This window comes from Triturus cristatus, chromosome 6, assembly GCF_964204655.1.
Source record: "Triturus cristatus chromosome 6, aTriCri1.1, whole genome shotgun sequence".
Taxonomy (NCBI): Eukaryota; Metazoa; Chordata; class Amphibia; order Caudata; family Salamandridae; genus Triturus; species Triturus cristatus.
Window position 1 is genome coordinate 1350774374 of NC_140589.1, and position 22560 is coordinate 1350796933.

At 48.9% G+C, this 22560-nt stretch overlaps 1 protein-coding gene across 1 annotated transcript in view; it reads right to left on the minus strand.

Annotated features, from left to right (window-relative positions):
* Positions 1–22560, minus strand: part of LOC146821407 (uncharacterized) — a 1203178-nt gene that overhangs the window by 1149652 nt on the left and 30966 nt on the right. The window contains exons 8-9 of the mRNA XM_085609844.1: positions 5494–5622; positions 2529–2657 (exon numbers count right to left, since the gene is read on the minus strand). Of these exons, the coding sequence (XP_085465970.1) occupies positions 2529–2657; positions 5494–5622 (258 nt within the window). The remainder of the gene's footprint in view (positions 1–2528; positions 2658–5493; positions 5623–22560) is intronic.

A 22560-nucleotide genomic window follows, 5' to 3' on the forward strand; every position in this document is an offset into this window, starting at 1 on the left:
TAGATCATATTTTGAACCATTCACCAAAAATGCATAGATTAGCTAAGGAATGAGTTGTGTCTTTTTTATGCATATGTATACAGAGTGCATATGCTAAGAAAGTTTGTGCAGCAGAGTGGGGACAGTATATATAGAATTTCAAAAGATATCAAGACAATACAAATGTATTGGAGGAAGATGCACAATAATTATTATTTACAAACATGTGCATTCTATTTCCCACAACTACGAGGAAAGCTAAACTCACACCTTATTGAACAACTTGTAAATGGTGCAGTGATTATAGCCTATGAAGGTGCTGACAGCGACCCCCGTCTTCAAAGAGCACAAAAACAAAATGGCAAAACCACAGGGAGACTGTTCTTTCCTATGAATAAAATGCAATATATATGTGAAAAGTCTCAAATTTCCCATTTGTTCCTGGAAACAGACCAGCTACATTGGATTCTGCAGATTATTCACTCTGCTTTGTCTCAAGGAACTGACATTAGATGTACAGAGGCCATCACAACAGTGCTCTTAGCAAATATATTTTCCTGAAGATTAAGGAACCCATTTCATAATAGTAAATCTTTTTTCGGAATATTGTTTTTTGGTAGAATTACTCACACATACATATATTACAAATCAAAATAGAAATTGCACTTGTGTTTAAAATTGTGATGCACTTTCAAATCAAAGGCAAATGATGGATTAGACTATTTTAATTTCTACATTTTTACTTGCTAGTTTTTTCTAAGCAGTATTTTAAAAAAGAGAACCACAACCAGAGCTCTAAGGCTCATAAAGTAGCCCCTATCGAACTCTAATGCAAGGCTGCCATACCAATACCTACATGAGATGGGTAAATATAATCCTATCTATACATCTTTCGACAAAAATGTACTACGGGAAAATCAATGTCTTATCCTTCTCTTAATCTCGAGTTAATAGTATGAACGTATCATCTTAGCTATTGTTTGATGAAAATAAAAGTGTTCAAATTTATATGAGAAAGTACACTTACCAACAGCACTGCGGCGAAAAAAAACATATTTGCACAATGATATATATATATATAATCATTTTTCTGTCCCTCCAGTAACACGCAATGAGTTCTTTAATGAGCAAAATTTAATTTAGAGGCCCTGGTTATATGGTATGCCTCCTTACTAAGGACTTATTGGTAAATCAAATATGCTAACGAGATGTAAGCCTATTTTACCATGTTTTAGGGAGTGAGCACAAACACTTTAGTACTAGTTAGCCTTTGAAAAGTGCATAGAGTCCTAAAGCCAAGTAAAGTGAGTTCAGCGAAATAATAGGGGTGAAGGTAAAACTTTTGACGGTCACCCTAGAGAGAGGACCAACTCCAAGAAGGCAATATTCCATAATTGCGCTCTACAACGCCTAAAATATAAATTTGAGGAAAGAACTGTACTAGTGATGCAGGAGGGAATTGTGCAATATATTTAATGTTTATATTAGCTGAATAGATGACCAGAATAGGTATTTTCAGATTGGTGTCAAACCAGTCATGGATTCACTGAGAACAAAGCCATGGAATGAGTTTCCAGTATTCCATTCATCCACCATTTTCCTTTTTCGTTGAAGTCCCCTTTGTATTTTGTCTATTTGGCTCAGTTAAAAACAAAATATTTTATTTATCAAGTTTTTCCAGGTACAAATTAAAAAAAAGAATTGCAGAGTAACATTCACATCATATGGCAGTGTTGCAACAAATAAATTGCAGCTGTGTCAACACACCGGAGTGTCTGGATGTAGTGAGCATGAGTCCATGTGAGTCCATGTCAGTGCATTGACAGGATGATCAAATTTGCCTATAAGAGAGGCTCTATTCAGGCTCAGTTACTTTCTGCCAAAACCATCTCTCCAGGAGGACATCCATTGTTGCAATCCACCATATCCTGAATATAGGCAGGCCCGCAGACTGCCCCAGACCCACTCGCCCAGTTCCATACCCATCCATAGTAGTACCCTTAACATCTCTCTTTACGGTTGGCTGTTTGGGAATGCCCCCACTTCCCTACTCATAGGTGACTGGGTCTCCCTTTCTGGCGATGCCAGATTCAATGCCCCGTTCTGCATTTGGTTCAGTTTGAATATTGCCATAGCATTGATTTTTGGTTGGTAAAGTATTGAAAGAAACATATACTACACACATTTTTCCTAGACCATTTGCTACATCTATCCCTAATTTCAGGGTATCCTCATATTTGTTTATGAGAAGTAGACTAAGGTTTTGTGTTCGTAAAGGGACACATTGAGGAAAATGTTTTTCCTAATTTCTTCTGAAGCCTGGTATCTCTATTCATTTTATAATTCAGAAGAGGCTGCTCTATGGAATCCTTACCTCACGTGCCACTTTTTCAATGTCTTTCAAATGTAAACATGATATATCACTGATGTAAATTGTGAAAATATAGCAACAGGCTTTATTTGTTGTATATGAAACCTGGCACATTGATCGATGCACTTGTATTAAAATCACAATGCAAGAAAGGACAAGAAGATGAAGTAAGCTTTACCTGCTCTGTGACTGTTGGGGTGAAAGGTTCAGTAGGTTTGGATTCAGGTTTTAACTCTTTGGCACCGGTGACATATGGTTGTTTCTGTAATTCCGGTTCATTGATTTTCTCAGTGACTGAGGGATATTTCTAAATGAAACATAAAAAACATTTTCACATATGCAATCAAAATAATGTCTACTAAATCGCACTTGAACCAAAATGAACATATATCAACTCTCCCACTGCATGGGAACTATAATTACTCAGATTTCAATGAACACAACAAACAGATCACAGATTAAACAGGATGAGTATTGCATGAAGGTGCTCTGCCGTACAACACAACCAATCATAGTGAAGGAGCATTAAAATGATCTCCCATTTCTTCGCTGATCTGGTTCACAAAGTTATTACGAGCATTAGTCAGACTTAGAAATAGATCATATTTTGAACCATTCACCAAAAATGCATAGATTAACAAAGGAATGAGTTGTGTCTTTTTTATGCATATGTATACAGAGTGCATATGCTCTGAAAGTTTGTGCAGCAGAGTGGGGACAGTATATATAGAATTTCAAAAGATATCAGGGAAAATACAAATGAATTGGAGGAAGATGCACAGTAACAACTTTGTAATTATGTACAAACATGTGCATTCTCTTTCCCATAACTACGAGGAGAGCTAAACTCACACCTTATTGAACAACTTGTAAATGGTGCAGTGATTATAGGAAGGTGCTGACAGCGCCCCCGTCTTCAAAGAGCACAAAAGCAAAATGGCAAAATCACAGGGAGACTGTTCTTTCCTATGAAGAAAATGCAATATATATGTGAAAAGTCTCCAATTTCCCATTTGTTCCTGGAAACAGACCAGCTCATTGGATTCTACAGATTATTCGGTCTGCTTTGTCTCAAGGAACTGACATTAGATGTACAGAGGCCATCACAACAGTGCTCTTAGCAAATATATTTACCTGAAGATTAAGGAACACATTTCATAATAGTAAATCTTTTTTCTGAATATTGTTTTGAGGTCGAATTACCCACACATACATACTGACAAATCAAAATTGAAATTGCGCTTGAGTTTAAAATTGTGATGCACTTTCAAATCAAAGGCAAATGATGGATTAGACTATTTTAATTTCTGTATTTTTACTTGGTATTTTTTAAGCAGTTTGATTAATCTAGCATATTAAACAAAAGAACCAAAATCAGAGTTCTAAGGCTCGTAAAGTAGACCCTACTGAAGTCTGATTGAAGCCTGCCATAACAATACCTACATGAAATGGGTAAATATAATCCTGTCAATACATCCTTCGAGAAAGATTTACTCTGGGAAAATCAAAGTCGTATCCTTCTCCTAATCTCGAGTTCATAGTATGAACGTATGATCTTAATTATTGTTTTTATAAAATTAAAAGTGTTCAAATTTACATGAGAAAGTACACATACCATCAACACTGCGGAGAAAAACGACTTAGTTGCCAATGATATATATATGATCATTTGTCTGTCCCTCCAGTAACACGCGATGAGTTGTTTAACGAGTAACATTTCTTTTACAGGCCCTGATTATATGGTATGCCTCCTTCCTAAGGACTTATTAGTAAATCAAATATGCTAATGAGATGTAAGCCTATTTTACCATGTTTTAGGGAGTGAGCACAAACACTTTAGCACTAGTTAGCCTTTGAAAAGTGCACAGAGTCCTAAAGCCAAGTAAAGTGAGTTCAGCAAAATAAGAGGGGTGAAGGTAAAACGTTTGGCGGTCACCCTAGAGAGAGGACCAAGTCCACGAAGGCAATATTCCATCATTGCGCTCTACAAAGCCTTAAATATGAAATTTGAGGAAAGAACTGTACTAGTGATGCAGGAGGGAATTGTGTAATATATATAATGTTTATATTAGCTGGATAGACGACCAGAATAGGTATTTTCAGATTGGTGTCAAACCAGTCATGGATTCACTGAGATACAAAGCCATGGAATGAGTTTCCGGTATTCCAGTCATCCACCATTTTCCATTTTCGTTGAAGTCCCCTTTGTATTTTGTCTCTTTGGCTCAGTTAAAAAAAAATGTTTTATTTATCAAGTTTTTCCAGGTACACATTAAAAAAAAGAATTGCAGAGTAACATTCACATAATATGGCAGTGTTACAACAAAGAAATTGCAGCTGTGTCAACACACCTGAGTGTCTGGATGTAGTGAGCATGAGTCCGGGTGAGTCCATGTGAGTCCATGTCAGTGCATTGACAGGATGATCAAATTTGCCTATAAGAGAGGCTCTATTCAGGCTCAGTTACTTTCTGCCAAAACCATCTCTCCAGGAGGACATCCATTGTCGCAATCCCCCATATCCTGAATATAGGCAAGCCCCCAGACTGCCCCAGACCCACTCGCCTAGTTCCATGCCCATCCATAGTAGTACCCTTAACATCTCTCTTTACGGTTGGCTGTTTGGGAATGTCCCCACTTCCCTACTCATAGGTGAATGGGTCTCCCTTTCTGGCGATGCCACATTCAATGCCGCGTTCTGCATTTAGTTTAGTTTGAATATTGCCATAGCAATGATTTTTGTTTGGTAAAGTAGTGAAAGAAACATATCCTACACACATTTTTCCTAGACCATTTGCTACATCTATCCCTACTTTCAGGATATCCTCATATTTCTTTATGAGAAGTAGACTAAGGTTTTGTGTTTGTAAAGGGACACATTGAGGAAAATGTTTTTCCTAATTTCTTCTGAAGCCTGGTATCTCTATTAATTTTATAGCTCAGAAGAGGCTGCTCTATGGAATCCATACCTCACATGCCACTTTTTCAATGTCTGTCAAATGTAAACATGATATATCACTGATGTAAATTGTGAAAATATAGCAACAGGCTTTATTTGTTGTATATGAAACCTGGCACATTGATCGATGCACTTGTATTAAAATCACAATGCAAGAAAGGACAAGAAGATGAAGTAAGCTTTACCTGCTCTGTGACTGTTGGGGTGAAAGGTTCAGTAGGTTTGGATTCAGGTTTTAACTCTTTGGCACCGGTGACATATAGTTGTTTCTGTAATTCCGGTTCATTGATTTTCTCAGTGACTGAGGGATATTTCTAAATGAAACATAAAAAACATTTTCACATATGCAGTCAAAATAATGTCTACTAAATTGCACTTGAACCAAAATGAACATATATCAATTCTCCCACTGCATGGGAACTATAATTACTCAGATTTCAATTAACAGAACAATAAGATCACAGATTAAACAAGAATGAGTATTGCATGAAGGTGCTCTGCTGTACAACACAACCAATCATTGTGAAGGAGCATTAAAATGATCTCCCATTTCTTCAGTGATCTGGTTCACAAAGTTGTTACGAGCATTAGTCAGACTAAGAAATAGATCATATTTTGAACCATTCACCAAAAATGCATAGATTAGCTAAGGAATGAGTTGTGTCTTTTTTATGCATATGTATACAGAGTGCATATGCTAAGAAAGTTTGTGCAGCAGAGTGGGGACAGTATATATAGAAATTCAAAAGATATCAAGACAATACAAATGTATTGGAGGAAGATGCACAATAATTATTATTTACAAACATGTGCATTCTATTTCCCACAACTACGAGGAAAGCTAAACTCACACCTTATTGAACAACTTGTAAATGGTGCAGTGATTATAGCCTATGAAGGTGCTGACAGCGACCCCCGTCTTCAAAGAGCACAAAAACAAAATGGCAAAACCACAGGGAGACTGTTCTTTCCTATGAATAAAATGCAATATATATGTGAAAAGTCTCAAATTTCCCATTTGTTCCTGGAAACAGACCAGCTACATTGGATTCTGCAGATTATTCACTCTGCTTTGTCTCAAGGAACTGACATTAGATGTACAGAGGCCATCACAACAGTGCTCTTAGCAAATATATTTTCCTGAAGATTAAGGAACCCATTTCATAATAGTAAATCTTTTTTCGGAATATTGTTTTTTGGTAGAATTACTCACACATACATATATTACAAATCAAAATAGAAATTGCACTTGTGTTTAAAATTGTGATGCACTTTCAAATCAAAGGCAAATGATGGATTAGACTATTTTAATTTCTACATTTTTACTTGCTAGTTTTTTCTAAGCAGTATTTTAAAAAAGAGAACCACAACCAGAGCTCTAAGGCTCATAAAGTAGCCCCTATCGAACTCTAATGCAAGGCTGCCATACCAATACCTACATGAGATGGGTAAATATAATCCTATCTATACATCTTTCGACAAAAATGTACTACGGGAAAATCAATGTCTTATCCTTCTCTTAATCTCGAGTTAATAGTATGAACGTATCATCTTAGCTATTGTTTGATGAAAATAAAAGTGTTCAAATTTATATGAGAAAGTACACTTACCAACAGCACTGCGGCGAAAAAAAACATATTTGCACAATGATATATATATATATAATCATTTTTCTGTCCCTCCAGTAACACGCAATGAGTTCTTTAATGAGCAAAATTTAATTTAGAGGCCCTGGTTATATGGTATGCCTCCTTACTAAGGACTTATTGGTAAATCAAATATGCTAACGAGATGTAAGCCTATTTTACCATGTTTTAGGGAGTGAGCACAAACACTTTAGCACTAGTTAGCCTTTGAAAAGTGCATAGAGTCCTAAAGCCAAGTAAAGTGAGTTCAGCGAAATAATAGGGGTGAAGGTAAAACTTTTGACGGTCACCCTAGAGAGAGGACCAACTCCAAGAAGGCAATATTCCATAATTGCGCTCTACAACGCCTAAAATATAAATTTGAGGAAAGAACTGTACTAGTGATGCAGGAGGGAATTGTGCAATATATTTAATGTTTATATTAGCTGAATAGATGACCAGAATAGGTATTTTCAGATTGGTGTCAATCCAGTCATGGATTCACTGAGATACAAAGCCATGGAATTAGTTTCCAGTATTCCAGTCATCCACCATTTTCCATTTTCGTTGAAGTCCCCTTTGTATTATGTCTCTTTGGCTCAGTTAAGAAAAAAAAAGGCTTTATTTTGTCAAGTTTTTCCAGGTACATATTAAAAAAAAGAATTGCAGAGTAACATTCAAATGATATCGCAGTGTTACAACAGGGAAACTACAGCTGTGTCAACACATCTGAGTGTCTGGATATATTTCTGTCACTACCGTCCTGTATCTTCTAGTCTTTAATAATGAGGCAAGGACCAAGCCCGGTCTTTCTCCTTCGCCATAAATACGGGCAGTAGCATATTTCCCTAAGTGTTCGACTTCTGTATCCGCTGTGTCATGAAATTCCTGTAACACCAGCTTAAGTTCCTCCTCAGCGCTGCTATCTGCCGCCGCAAGATCACCCTCTAGCGCTTTCAGTCGGTCTGCTAGCCACTTTCTAAGTGCCCGGAGGACTCCTGAGTGCTTGGCCATCGCGATCCCCCAGATATACACCTTAAATGTATCCCATACTGTCGTAAATGTTTCTACCGATCCTATGTTTATGTCGAACAAATTGTCTATGGCATCTGCTATCTCTGCCTTAAAGACCGTGTCTAGCAGCGAGTAAGGTGGGAACCTCCAAGTAAAAGGGGGAATCGTCTTTAGTGGGCAGTCGACAACTAGTTGTATCAGAGAGTGGTCTGAATAAGTATGTGGGTGTATCTCACAAGAACGGATCTGATTATACAGTGCCCTCGATGAGAGCCAGTAATCGATTATGGTGTGTAAGTTATAATATGCTGAGTAATGGGTGTATCCCCCCTGTCCGTGCGACCTGACTTTCCACACATTACATAAATCTAACTGTACTGTAGCGTCTAGAATGGCTCTGGCAGCAGCTGAGGGATGTCGAGTTGGACCTCATGATCTATCGAGGGTCGGGTCCAACACACTGTTAAAATCTCCCCCCAAAGTGGAGCTTGATCGTCAGGTCTGCTCATTTTCTCCACCAAGTCTAGTTAGACCTGTGGGTTGTCATAGTTGGGCTTATATATATTCACAATGGTCAAGTCCAGCCGCTTCCCGTGGCATTGAGAAATGACAAATCTGCCCTTCGAATCAGTTTCCAGCGCCTCCGGTGTCATCCCCTATTGCGGGCTCACCAATGTGATGACTCCTCTCGCATGTGAAGTGAATCCCGCTGCATGTAGTTTGCCCCGTAGACAACTGTTTGTCAACATATTACTGTTGGTGGGCAGATGCGTCTCCTGCAGGAGCGCGATATCTATCCCGTTTCGAGTAAGATAATTAAATACTTTCCGGAGCTTCCTATGATTGTTAAGGCCGTGAATATTCCATGTCAACATTTTCACACTACCAGAGTGGGACAGCATTGTGGTCGGTATGTTTCATCAATCTAGTATGATATATGGGACGTGTGTCAGCGTCATGTTCTCCATTAGTGTCTGATGTACTACGCATGCATGTTATAAACCATCTTGCAATAAAGTCAAACAGTGAATTGAAACTCTGAACCCTCCCACGCTGTGCTCACCCCAACTTTGCACAGTCAAATTCCTGCCCCCTTCTCCAAGAATACATTGTATGAATCTCATATTACTACGTCCTTGTAGAAACCATTCTGGCATTCCGGAGTGTTGTGTGTCACACTCCTGGGCAGATGTTGCCTGCTCCCCCTTGACTAATCTCTTATAGACCAGTCATCCGCTGTGTGCCATCTCGCGTATCTCGTACATCTGGGTGTCATATCTGCTATTCTGTCTATAATACTTCCGTCTAGAAGAGTTTGGGTAAATTGGTTACACAGGCCATGCTCCGAGGTTTCTCACGTAACCCCCTCATAATCAACAAAGACCTTTATGATCTATTCTGACTGATCACTAATTTTCCCCTGGCGTGTGTGTGTCCCCCGGCAAAGCAGTATTAAACCTTTTCGGCCTCTGAACACTGCAGTCTGCTCAATCTTGCTCTTCCAGGCTTCCTCCGTGTCTGCCTTTGCCAGGGTCTGAGTCTTTTCGTCGTGCCGTTCTTTGACCATTCTTTGAGGGCTTTCTGCAACAGCTTTGGGGTTTGTGAATATCCTAGACTTTCCTTGCCTGTTCACTCCGAGGCGTGCTGGATAGAGCATTGCATAGTCTAGGTTCTGTTTTCTCAGTTGCCTCTTCAGGGGCGCAAACTGTTTTCTCGTTTCTTGCACCCGCAGAGTGAAATCAGGAAATAGAGAGATTGTGGAGCCCTCATGCTGGAGATTTTGCTTCTCTCTTGCAACCCTAAGTTCCGCATTGCGGTCTCTATAGTTCAATAATTTAGCTATTATGGGTCTTGGCGGGGCTCCCGGCAGTGGTCTTGGGCCAAGTGATCGCTGGGCGCGCTCCACCACAAACATTGGGGAGAAATATTCCCAGCCCAGCAGCGACACCAGTAATTCTTCCACATACATTTCCATGTTACCCATGCTGGTGGATTCCGGAAGACCTATGATTCGTATGTTGCTCCTCCGTGACCAAGCCTCTAGATCTTCTGCCTTATCCTGAAGTTTGCTCAGCAACTTCCCCATCTGTCTTTTCTCCGAGTTCATCTCTGTTTGGGCTTCTTCTACTTCCGTCACCCTCCTCTCTGCCATGTCAATCCGCTCTTCTTGCTTTTCAAGACACTCCATCATACGATCCATCCGGTATGCTAATGAATCTATTTTGCTATTAATGGTTGCCAGACTCTTCTGTACGGCTGCTACTATTGTGCATATATCTTCTTCCGCTGGCTCTGCCATTTCTACTTGCGCAGCCGCCGCTTGTTCAGTTTCTGAGTCTTTAAGCCTCTGTTTTTGCTGTTCAAAGTTGATTTTAGGCTGGGTTTTATCTACCTTGCCCATGATCACTGCTGCGTTTCGCTCCTGGCTACGTATTTGTCAGGTGCATCAGTTCACTCGCTGCCCTTATAAGCCTTCGGTGTGATGCCTGTTTTTCTCACCCCACTGGTTTTCGCCACTCGGGCCTAGTGGGTGCCCAGGTAGTCTGTGGTAGTCACCTCGCGCTGTATGTCTGTAGCTTCTAATGTAATTTTGTTATGCGCTATATTCTGCCAGCTGGGCAGTAATGCCTCTCCCCTGCCGTGGAGATGTGGGTGCAGAATCAGGCGTATCGCAATTGCTCCCCTTATTTCCCTTGTATGTCCCTGTTGTTACGAACCTCGCAGATGAGCTGCAATCCAGGGGCCAGAGGGCTACCCACATTGCCTCTCCCCTCTCAGCATGAGCTGAGTTGCCTGCGTTCCTATAATCACTGTTGGCGTTGCATAGGCCGGATCGTGGTGCGTCTGCCAGGTGTCCGGGTGCCGCCCCTGCTCACTCCATGCATCTGCCACTCAGCACTCTCTGTTCTATGCAGTTTAACAGCTTCTCACTTCATGCATCAAGGGCTGCCTGCCTCACTCCTTTGCCGCAGCTCACTCGCACCGCAAAGTTACCGCTGCGTCTGCCATAGCGCCAGCTCTCATGACTACGAGCACTGTCTGGGTAGAGGTAAGCGCCTGTAGTGCTCAGCGCTGTCTGCTACCTCCTCAATCCTCCCGCTCGAGTGAAAGAGCGCACCTCGCCCCCCTTAGGCCCCGGCTGTACAGATTGCGCCTGTTACGTCTGCGTCCCAAGTTTCTCGGGTCGCACCGGTGTTGTGGGTCTTCGCGCGCTCCTGTCGTGTCACGCACTGCTCCATGCCAGGGGTTTCTTTACGGGGAGTCAGCCGCGGGACTCCCCGGTTCGCAACCGCTCGCCTCGGGGAACGCCGCTCACCTCAGGGCCCCCGCCTCGCCAGAATCCAGGTCAGGGCCTCTCACACAGCACCCAGCAGTTGCTCCGCCACTGATATCAGCGGGCAGGCCTCTCAGCCGAGCAATCACTCCCCGTAGCGGCGGCCATTGCAGCAGTCACCCTCAGCACTCCTTAGTTCGCGATCACCCGTCGTAGGCAGCGCCGCCCGCCACAGGGCCTCTGCCGCACCAGCAGGCCGGGCCTGGACTCCTCCGCAGGACCCTTTAGCTGCACTTCCACGCAACCTCAGGGGCCAGCAAGCAGTTCGCTCAGTAGAGCATTCGATCCTCTACTTCAGGGCAGTGTTTCGGCCCAATGTGGGCAGCTCAGATGCAGAATTATTGAAGGATTGTGCGACCGCAATGCGGAGCTCTCACTTTACGTGGCCATCTTGAGCCCAGGCAAGCTCCGCCGCCTAGAATTTCGAAATATATCAGGGAAAATACAAATGAAATAGAGGAAGATGCACGGTCACAACTTTGTTACTATTCACAAACATTTGCATTCTCTTTCCCACAACTACCTGGAGAGCTAAACTCACACCTTATTGAACAACTTGTAAATGGTGCAATAATTATGGGAAAGTGCTGACAGCACCGAGTGAGTGAAATGAAGCCATACAGCAGGAACACAGTATGAGATCAAATTGTAAAAGTATTGAAGAATGCAATGCTATGCAATGTGATACAGTTCACTAAGGAGGGGGAGGAAGGGGTGTGGGGGGAATCAGACTACAAGTGGAACTAGTTTCCAAGAAAACAAAAATCACCTCTCCAGTGTTGGCCTATCCTCCATCAAGTATATGATGTATGATGATGAGGGGGTCACTGGGTCAAGGGCCCTTGAATGCGTGGGAGAAGGGCAAGGGGTATGTGGAGCAAGCCCTGAAAAGAGGAGTGGAGGAGAGCAGTGGCTGGGAATGACAGACAGCGGGGCTAGAGGAAGACATGAACCATGACAAGGTAAAGGGGGACCTCTCGTTATCAAGTCAGGGACTTCCCACACCCACTGGTGAGGAGATGGGGGCACTCGATAAATGGTAGAACGGCTGGAACAGGTGATAGTGTTGGCTACTCTTAAGGAGGGAGGGTGTCCCGCAGATCTGTGAATTTGAGTATCCGGGGGGAGGGAGGGAGAGTGGGGAACAAGGGGGTCATTAAGGAGAGAGGGCGGAGGTATGGGGGCATGGTGGGGAGGGTAGGGGCTAAGGAGGGAGGCATAAGGACTGCAGGGGAGAGGTTGGAGAAGGGTAGGAAGGGGGGAGGAGGAGAGAAAGAAGAAAAAGGGGGGAAGTCTGGAAAGGGAAGCCATGAAGGGAGGGTGGGGGGATGAAGAGAGGTGGTGCAGGAAAGGGGGAGGAGAGGGGAGATGTCTGTGCACAGATAGTGAGAGGAGAGGGAGGGACGGAGGCTGCCAGGGTATACAGCGAGGGCCTGTTGTGCGATCTAAGGGAAGGGAGGTCTTGGAGTAGGGGGCCCATTAGAGGCTTCATCCCTGAGGAAAGGAGCCCACGAGTGTGTGAATATCGCAGCCTGGACCTGTAGGTTATACATGACGAGTTTGTGCAAAGAAGTCTGGATCATTGACACTGCCCAGACTTCCTGGGATAGGGGTACGGGCGACCTCCACTGGCGGACGATGCATAGTTTAGCTGTAGCCATGGCCATGTGGAGGACGTGGTGCTGCGGTCAGCTGCGTCATAGAGGAGGATGATGGAGGGGGTGAGAGGGAGACGCAACGTCATGGACACACCCAGGACTGTTTCAATATGCGACCAGAAAGATTGGATGGAAGAGCACTTGCAGAGCATGTGAGCTATATCGCAGTGGGCATTTGCGCATCGCCAGCAGTTTGCGTGGGGAAGGAGTCCTGCCCTATTCAGTTTTGTCGGTGTCCAATGCCAAATCATGGAGCGTTCTGAAAAGACAAAACTTTAAGCGGGCCTCTCATTTGCCCTTTGCCAGAACGTCCAAGATGTCCACCCAATATTCGTCCTCATATGAGATCTGTAAGCAAATTTGCCATTTGGCGTGAAGTGTGCGTAAAAGAGGTTGTATGAAAAAGTGGTTTGAGAGTGTGCCGTACACTCCCGACATCACTCCCCTATGGGATCCCCACACATTTATAAAGGTCACCAGATGTGAGGATTGTAAGGACCAGGGGTGAGGGCCCAAACAGCGCCTTAGGTAGCCCTGCAGTTGTATGTAACACAGGTTTGTCGTGGGAGGAGGCCAAACTTCTCCATCAGCTGGGTGTATGGTTTCAGGTCACCAGCAAGCATGATTTGGTCCAAAGTGCATATACCCGTCTCTCTCCTATGGGTCCAGCAGAGGGTCCAACCGCCAATGCGTAGACCATCATTGTCCCACAGCAGTGCCTTGTCATATATTCGCAGATCTACCCCGAATAGGCAGTGGGTGGCATCCAGTTCTTGTGTGTGGTGTGTAGCACAAGATGCAAGAGGCATAGAGACACGACTGGAAGGCAGAGTCCCCATACAGAAGGTCGAATCCCTGGCCTGTACGGAGAAGCGATAGTTCTAGGTGGACCCATTGTGGTGCGTCTGGGATACCCGGGGGTAGGTATGCCATTTGTGAGAGGTGAAGAGCCAGGGAATAGTGCTCTACAGATAGGAGGCCCATGCCTCCACAGGAGTGGCGTACCATGAGTTTTGGATGCAGCCAGCTGGGGTCTCGTAGATCCCCACACAAGGGCTGTCTCTGGGAGTCAATGAGGCGCAGCATGGACAAAGACACCAATATGGGGATCAAACCTAAGGCCTTCCTGGGAAAGGGAAACCCCTGGGGAGGCGTAAGCTTTTGGCACTGCCTCAGATTTACGATTTTTCATAAATCTGGGGCAGTGCAAAAGGCCATGGATGTTGCTGGGAACACCCCCAGCAACACCCATTGCATGCACCTTTAATGCAGAACACTGGGTTAAAGGGATTGATATTTATCAGGCAGCATTAAGACGAAAAAATTTGCTTAGTGCTGCCTGATAAATATCATTCAGGCTTCTGCGCCACAGAACGTCACAAAAACTGACGTTCCGGGGGGCGTGTCCAAGATGGCGACGGAGTAGGACGTGTCTTCAGTCCCTCCGCCGCCGTATCCGCTCAGCGTTGTATAGCGCCTTCCCTCGACCCTCCCGCTTGACACCCTGAGCTGGCGCTGGTCCCCTAGTGGCCCGGGAGGAAGCCTGGCGATCTTTGTGCCCGGGGGGCGAGAACGGAGACCTCTGGCGGCATTGGGGCCTGTGGCGAGAGCAGCGGCCGCGGCCGGGAGACTTGCGTGGCGACGCGGCTGGGGGCGGTGGCCTTTGCCGCGCTACCGCTCCGACGCTGATTGCCGCTCCTGCCCACCGGATCGGTGGAGAGTGGCCTGGGGACCCGGTGGATGAGGAAGGCCCTGTTGGATCTGCCGCGGGGCTGCCGAGGTGAGGAGAGCGAGCCTGCGGCTGGCGTTGACGGCGCGGAGTGAGGACCCCGCCTACGAGGAACACTACGGAGGTGCGGAGAGAGACTGCGGCCGAGGTCCGTGGAGAGACGCTGGACCACTGGTGCTGGGGGGCCTCTGGGCCTGTGGTCGACTGGCGTGTGGGGTGGCCCCGGCCCTGGGACCCACGGGCCCGCCTACGAGGAACACTACGGAGGTGCGGAGAGAGACTGCGACCGAGGTCCGTGGAGAGACGCTAGACCGCTGGTGCTGGGGGCCTCTGGGCCTGTGGTTGACTGGCGTGTGGGGTGGCCCCGGCCCTGGGACTCACGGGCCCCGTGGGGGCTCCGTCTGCGGTGGTGTGCCGGTGGGGGCCCAGTGGAGCAGGGGGCCGCCCCCCCTTGTGAGGTGCTCGGACCTGGACAGCCCTTCTTGGAGTGAGGCCTGCTGCCGAGCTGCTCTCGGGACCCGCCGGTGAGATCCTTCCCCCCTCCGGCCGGTTGGACTTCGCGGGGGCTGCGTACCTGATGCTGCTGCTGGTGCCTAATGGAAAGGGGTGAGATGCCGCCTGTGCTACTGTGAGCCTGGGGTGCCTGGTGGGACGCGGGGTCCCTGACGTGCATGCAGCTGCCGACAACGCTTGGCCGGCCGCCTTCCCACCTGTGAATACGAGGCCGGGGGTCAGTAGGTGACGACATGGGCGCTGTCCGGGTCGGCGGAATGGAGAGTTGGAGGCTGGCCCTGGTGTCCTTTGCGCCCCCCCTGGTTGCTGCTGCCTGACGAGGGCCCTTGGAGAGTGCGGCCTGGCTCGGGCCCGGACCCCATAGGCGCTGGAGAGTGCTCTCTGTGGCGTTTTGGCGTTGGATCGGACCCCGGAGCGCTGCGATGCGGTGGCCCCCGCGTGTGACGGAGTGGGGAGCCCGGGACTCAGGACTCTACGCTAGTGCTGGCCAGGTGAGAGGTATTGGAGAGTCTGCCAGCCGTGAGGGGGCCGGGGCGCGAGTGAGGGGATCTGCCTGCAATCTGGAACCCCGGTCACCCGTTGTGCTGCTCGCGATGTCGACTAGGCCCCGCGGGGGAAAACCGGGCAAGGACGGGCCCCCGAGGGGTGCGCAGCCGGCGACGCCCCCGGGTACCAGCGCTTCCCCCCAGCGGAAAGGAGATGATGCGCCGGCCACCAAGGCCTTCATGTTGGAGCTTTTTTCCGCTATCAAGGAAGACATCTCGAATCTCCGCTCCCAGCTTGCCTCGGACCTCAGAGAAGTGCGGCGTGAAGTGGATGGCATTGGCGACCGCGTGGCAACGCTGGAAGAGCACGATCTGGGTCTGGCGGGGGACGTCCATCAGCTCCAACAGGATGTGCTCCGACTAACGGAGCAGAACTTGGATCTCCAGGCCCATGCGGAAGACCTGGAAAACCGGTCTCGGCGGAACAACATCCGTATCCGAGCGGTGCCCTGGGGGGGGTGAAGCTGGGGATCTCCGTGGGTATGTAGAGGCTCTTTTCTTGCAAATCCTGGGCGAAGACGATCTCCACGAAGTTAGGATGGACAGGGTCCACAGAGTGGGCCTACCGAGGGGCTCGGGGGCTCCGCGGCCGGACATTCTGGTCGGCGTCAATGATTTCCAGCTCAAGGAACGTATTCTTCGGAAGGCGCGGAGTATTACTAACCTGCTATTCAGAGAGCACCATCTCCAACTCTTCCAGGATCTGGCAGCTTCTACGCTGCAGAAGCGACGTGACTTTCTTCCTGTGACGGCGTTTTTGCGCGATCAGAATGTGACATATTCCTGGGGTCATCCCTTTCGCCTCATCTTCCGGTGGCAAAACAGACTGGTCCAGATTCGATCTCTGCAGGCTGCCAAAGACCTCCTGGGGCTGGATGACGCCACGGACTCTCCGAGGGGGGGATGCTCGCCATCGCGGCGCAGAAGGCGCTCTTCCTCCTGGCAAAGAGTTGGGCGACTGGGGGCACAGACTGGGCCGGATTCCGCGACCAGTCAACAGGAAAGAGATGGAGCAGTGGCCTCTGTAGTGAATGTGACGGTGTCGTCGCCGCGGGACAGCTCATCGGCGGCTTGACTGTAGAGGGAAGGCTGCTTGGTGGCGGGGGGACGCCTTCCTCCTGTTCAGGTACCGTGGGTAACTATGTACTTTTGGGGAAGATACCCCGGACCGGAGAGCGGATGGGACACTGCCTGGTGCCTGCGACCCCGTTCTCCGAGGGTCTCAACACCAGCCCTCCTGGTTGCAGCGTTTTTTTGACTTTCTTTGGGTGGGTTCGGTTGACTCTTCTGCCTGTTGCATTTGGGTTCTTTTTGAGTTTTTGGGACAGGTATTTTGGGGGTGGGGAGGGGGGGCGTCGGGGTGGATGGGTGGGGGTGGGCTGGGGGGGGCAGTGGTGGTAGCATGGAGTGGCTGCGAGGGAGGCTCTGTGGGTTGCGCTTCGTGGGGGTTCTAGGGGGGGAGCTCGAGGGGGTGGTGGGGTCACTCTTGAATGGCAGAGGGGGAATGGCGCTTGCTTTGGAGGAGGGCCTGATCCTGGGCAAGGTGGGGGAGGAGGGGGTTGCCGGCGTTGGGGGCGCTGCTCTGGCAGGGTATGGGCTGCGGGTCGCCCCCGGAGAGATAACGTGGGATGGTCTGAGGACTGCGGTCCTGAGAAGCACTGCGGGCCCACTTCTGCAGGGGTCTTTCTAGACAGGTTGGGTCCCTGGGATGGGGGCGGCGCTTTGTCTGTGGCTGACCTGAGAGAGCTGAGCGTTGGGAGATCTGAAGCATGCCTGTTACCCTAGGAACTTGGAATGTGAAGGGGTTGAATTCGCCTTAGAAGCGCCACAAGGTTTGGAAATATGTACTGGATCATCACCTGGATGTGGTGGGTCTCCAGGAGACCCACCTGGCTCAGTGGGATGAGGCCAGGTTGAAACATAAGCAGTTCCCCCTTATCTATAGATCTTCGGCGGTTTCAGAACATAGGGGCGTAGCACTGCTGTTCCGCTCGACTCTCCACTTCCAGCCCTTGGGAGTCCGGAGTGATAGGGAGGGTAGATGGCTTCTTGTTAAGGGGGTGCTACTCGGCAGGACTTGTTCCTTCCTTGTGCTGTATGCTCCCAATGTGGGGCAAAATAGATTCCTTTTGAACTTACTGCGAACTATAGAGGAATTTGTGGAGGGGGCGCTCTTCGTAATGGGGGACTTCAATCTCGTTTGGGATCCAGACTTGGACTGCTCCCACTGCCGGAGGGCCGAGACTGGGGTCTTCTCTGATGAGTTGCGCCGGCGGATCGAGGAGCTGGGGTTGCTGGATGGGTGGCGCTCCCTGCATCCCCTCTCCCGGGACTACACTTTCTTCTCTCATGTCCACCAATCGTACTCCCGATTAGATCATAATTTTTACAGCCAGTCCCTCCGGGGTTCCGTGAGTGAGGCCAAGATTTTTTCTCTTTCTATCTCTGACCATAGCTTGTTTGCGCTGGGGCTACAGTGGGCGCCGGTGGGGGACGTTCCGCGCAGATGGTATTTTCCGGCCTCCCTGGCGAGGGACAATTCCTCTTGCAAGGAGCTCCGTGTGGCGATTCGGGACTTTTTCGACCTTAACCCGGTTCAAGACACATCTGTTTTCACTACCTGGGATGCCTTTAAGGCCTCCGTGAGGGGTAGTTGCTTAGCCATTAATGCGGCACTAAATAGATTGAGGAGAACGGAACGAGAGGCGTTAGAGGCGGAACTCGCGGTGCTGGAGCGTGCGCATAAAGACCACCCTTCCAAACACACGTTGCGACCGCTTACTGCTATCCGGGGCAAGCTACGTACTCATTACAATAATAGGTCGGAGTTTACCCTCCTGAAGCTCCGTCATCTTTCTTATACTCAGGGGAACAAAGTGGGGAGACATTTGGCCCGCCAACTGCGCCGTAAGCGTGAGCGGGAATACATCGGAGGCATTCGGGATGAAGCGGGCGCGCTGCAGCACTGCGATGCGGCCCGCTTCGGCGAGTTTTATGCGGCGCTATATGCGGGGGAATCCCTTGACCCCGCTGCCCAGAGGGACTACTTGCGCACTCTCCCGCTCCCTCAGGTGTCTGCGGCCTGGAATGAGCTGCTCTCTGCTCCCATCACTAGAGAGGAGGTACTGAGGGCCATCAAGTCCTTGAAGCCTCATAAGGCGCCAGGTGCAGACGGATTCACGACCCTCTTTTACCAGACCTTTGCCGCCGATATCAGTGATTTCTTGGTCCAACTGTTCAATGCGATGGCTGAGTCAGGGGTTTCCTCGGCCTCTATGGCGGAGGCCGTCATCTCAGTCATCCGTAAGCCCGGTAAAGACCCCGCTCTCTGTTCGCCGATCGCCCTGCTCAATGTCGACGCCAAACTCTATTCTTCTATCCTAGCGTCCCGCCTGCAAGACCTGATGCCGGTACTAATCCACCCGGATCAATCGGGGTTCATTAAAGGGCGTCAAACCCATGATAACACTAGGAAGGTGATTCACAGTTCACAGTTTTGCTTGGCCTGGATGCCGAGAAGGCGTTTGACCGGGTGGACTGGCAGTTTCTCTTCCGTACCTTGGAAGCATTTGGGTTCTCGGACAGATTCCTCACCATGCTTCGGGCCAACTATAGCGGGCCCCGTTCCCGTGTCGCGGTCAATGGCTACTTTTCGTCTTTCTTCCCACACTCGCAGGGCACGAGGCAGGGGTGTCCTCTCTCTCCCTTGTTGTTCGCTCTGAGTATTGAGCCACTGGTGCTGGTGATACGGGAACACCCGGACATCCGGGGGTTACCCTTTACGGGCGAACAGCACAAGATCTCCTTGTTCGCGGACGACGTCTTGCTCTCGCTGGCAGACCCTGCGCACTCCCTCCCCCACGTGCAGATGACCCTGGCGCGTTTTGAAGCGGTGGCGGGTTTTAAGGTGAACTATGACAAATCCTATATCCTTAATCTTACACTCTCGCCGCTGGAGGTGGACCGCCTCCGGCCGCTCTCGCCCCTGCCTTGGACTCATTCCTCATTACTATACTTGGGGGTGCACTTGACCCCCACAGTGGGGAAACTGTACTCTGCCAATTTCCCTCCTCTCATGGCTGCGATACGGGCTGATTTGAACCGGTGGAAGCCATTGTTTATCTCCTGGCTAAGTAGGATACACGCGATTAAAATGACGCTCTTGCCGAAGCTTTTATATCTGTTCCAGGTGCTCCCTATTGTCTTGGACACTGATTTCTTTCGCCGTGTCAAGACTCTAATGCTCCATTTCATATGGCAGGGGGGGCGAGCTCGATTTTCTTTTGCTACTCTCCGACGCCCTCGGGGAGAGGGAGGGGTGGGCCTTCCGGATTTGCTCCTCTACTAAAAAGCTGCGCAGTTGCGGATCTTGGTGGAATGGACCCAACCGCTTTCGGAGAAACACGGGCTCCACATGGACAGAAGTGTGGCGGGACGCACTATATGGGATCTGGTATGGAAACCTAAGGGGGACAGGCCCCAGAATGCGTACATCAGCACACCTACCGGCACCACCCTTAAGGTCTGGGACTCGGTTTCTGGGAATGAGCGCTGGACTACGTTCCCGTCGCCTTTTACTCCCATACATTTCAATCCGGCCTTCCCACCCGCGATGCAAGAGGGTCCATTCGACGCATGGAGAAGAGGGGGCTGTCTCGCTCTTACGCATTTGTTTCATGGCTCTGCCCCGCTCACCTTTGCCAATTGTGGACGGGGTTATGGGGTTCCTCAGACAGAGCTGTTCCGCCACACCCAACTGCTGCACTGGGCTTTGTCTCCAACGGTTCGAGAGGCGGCAGTTAGGCCGCCCACCCCCTTTGAGGCCTTTCTCTCGCGCACCTCGACGATGCGCGGAGCCATCTCCTTTATCTATGGCCATCTCTTGGCCACCGCTCTCTCTCCGAGGCCGCGCTATATGGGCTTCTGGGAGGACATCCTGGGGAGGGCCGTTGCGGATGAAGAATGGTCTCACTTGTGGTGCGATTTGACCAGCCACAATCACTCGGTGGAACTGCGCGAGGCGCACCTCAAGACAATGATGGACTGGTATCTCTCTCCCGCCAAGATACACCGCATCTTCCCTACCTCCTCGGACAGGTGTTGGAGGGGATGTGGTCTCTTGGGGGACTTCCGCCATATTTGGTGGGATTGCCCGGTCATCTGCCCCTACTGGCAGGAGATACTGTCCCATATTAAAGAGATCTTGGGTTACCGGATCGCGGACTCCGTAGCTCACGTATTACTGGGTCTCCGGGATCCCCTCCTCGAACACCAGACGCGTGCGGACAAAAAGATCCTTTGGCTGTGTTTGGGGGCGGCTAAGATCACTCTGGCGGCAGCTTGGAAAAAGAAGGAAGCCCCGGCGATATCTTTGTGGCATGCGAGGTTTTGGAAATTGTTGAGCATGGAACGGATGGCGGATGTCTTCCTGGCGTCCTTTAAGAATTTCAATTTCCATTGGGGCCCTCTAGTGCGCTTTCTCTCTAGGGGATTGCAGGCAGCGGTGTGTCCTCCCTCAATTCGAGCCCTTCACCTGTTCCAGGTATGATTATCGATTGGGGAAGCCCCTGCGTATGATTGCGAGTTACCACCACTGGGGGAGGGTGGGAGGGGTTGGGAGGGTCGGGGAGGTTGCGGGTTGGGGGGATTTCCTTTTTTCTTTTGAGTTTGTTTTCTGGAACGGCGCCTGAAGAGGAGGGGAGAGCTGGATATTTCTCGATTGCTGGGCCCTGCCCGATAGCATGGACTTTGCAGGGGCATTTTACTGGGCGGAAGTGAGGCCCCACCATTGCCATTATCCCTGATACCTCAGGCCTCGTTTGGGTCTCTTTCTAGCTATAGGGCTGATTGCTTGACATGGTTGATCCCCCAGGCGGCTGTTTGGCTCCCTGGCCTCCCCTCCTAATATGCGTCCCCCTGCGAGGGAAGTTTTGCGGGACTGTCGCCGGTGTTTTCTTTTTGTGTTTTCTTATCAATAAAGATATCTTTGACAAAAAAAAAAACTGACGTTCCGGAGGCGCAAGGAGTCTCATAAATGAGGCCCCTACTGTGTAGGTAAAGCACATCAGAGTGACCATCCTTACTGTTTGCGCCCTGCCCCACATGGAAAATCCCAGGTGGGATCACTTCTCAAAGTCCGGTTTTATCTGGGCCAATAATTGGTCCAGGTTTTCTGACATCATCATCACAAGCCCGTTAACTAGGATCCCTAAATATTTGGGACGTGAGGGATGCCAACAGAAAGAGTAGCCATGGATGGCCGCCTTCGTGGTGCAGACTGAGAGTGGGAAGGTCTCGCTCTTGTCCCAATTCACCTTGTAACAAGACAGGGCCGAGAAGCAATCGATGATTCCCAGCAAGACCTGAAGGGAGTGGTTGAGGTCCGACAGAGTAAGCAGGACATCATCCGCATAAAGATAGATTTTGGAGAAACCGTCCACAAGGGAGATGCCCACAATACTGGTCAATTATGAATAGTAGAGACGAGGAGTTCTATGGCTAGGTGAAACAAGGGGGGGATAGCAGACATCCCTGGTGGGTGCCCCTCTGGATCGCGAACAGGTCAGAAAGGAACCCCCCCGCAGTTAACTTGGGCTGTTGGACAATCATAAAGCTGGAGGGAAGCACCTTTTCCGTGTCTATGGAGATGGACATTGCGTCAAACGGTGTGGGCCTCGGTGCGGAGGTAGCTCCTGGGGGAGCGGCCCGACACAAAGCCAACTTGCGTGTGGTCAATCAGGGAGGGGATGACCTTGCCCGGGCACGTTGCCAAAATGCTGGCCAGGATTTTAATGTTGCAGTTTAGCAAAGAGATGGAACTATAACTGCCACACA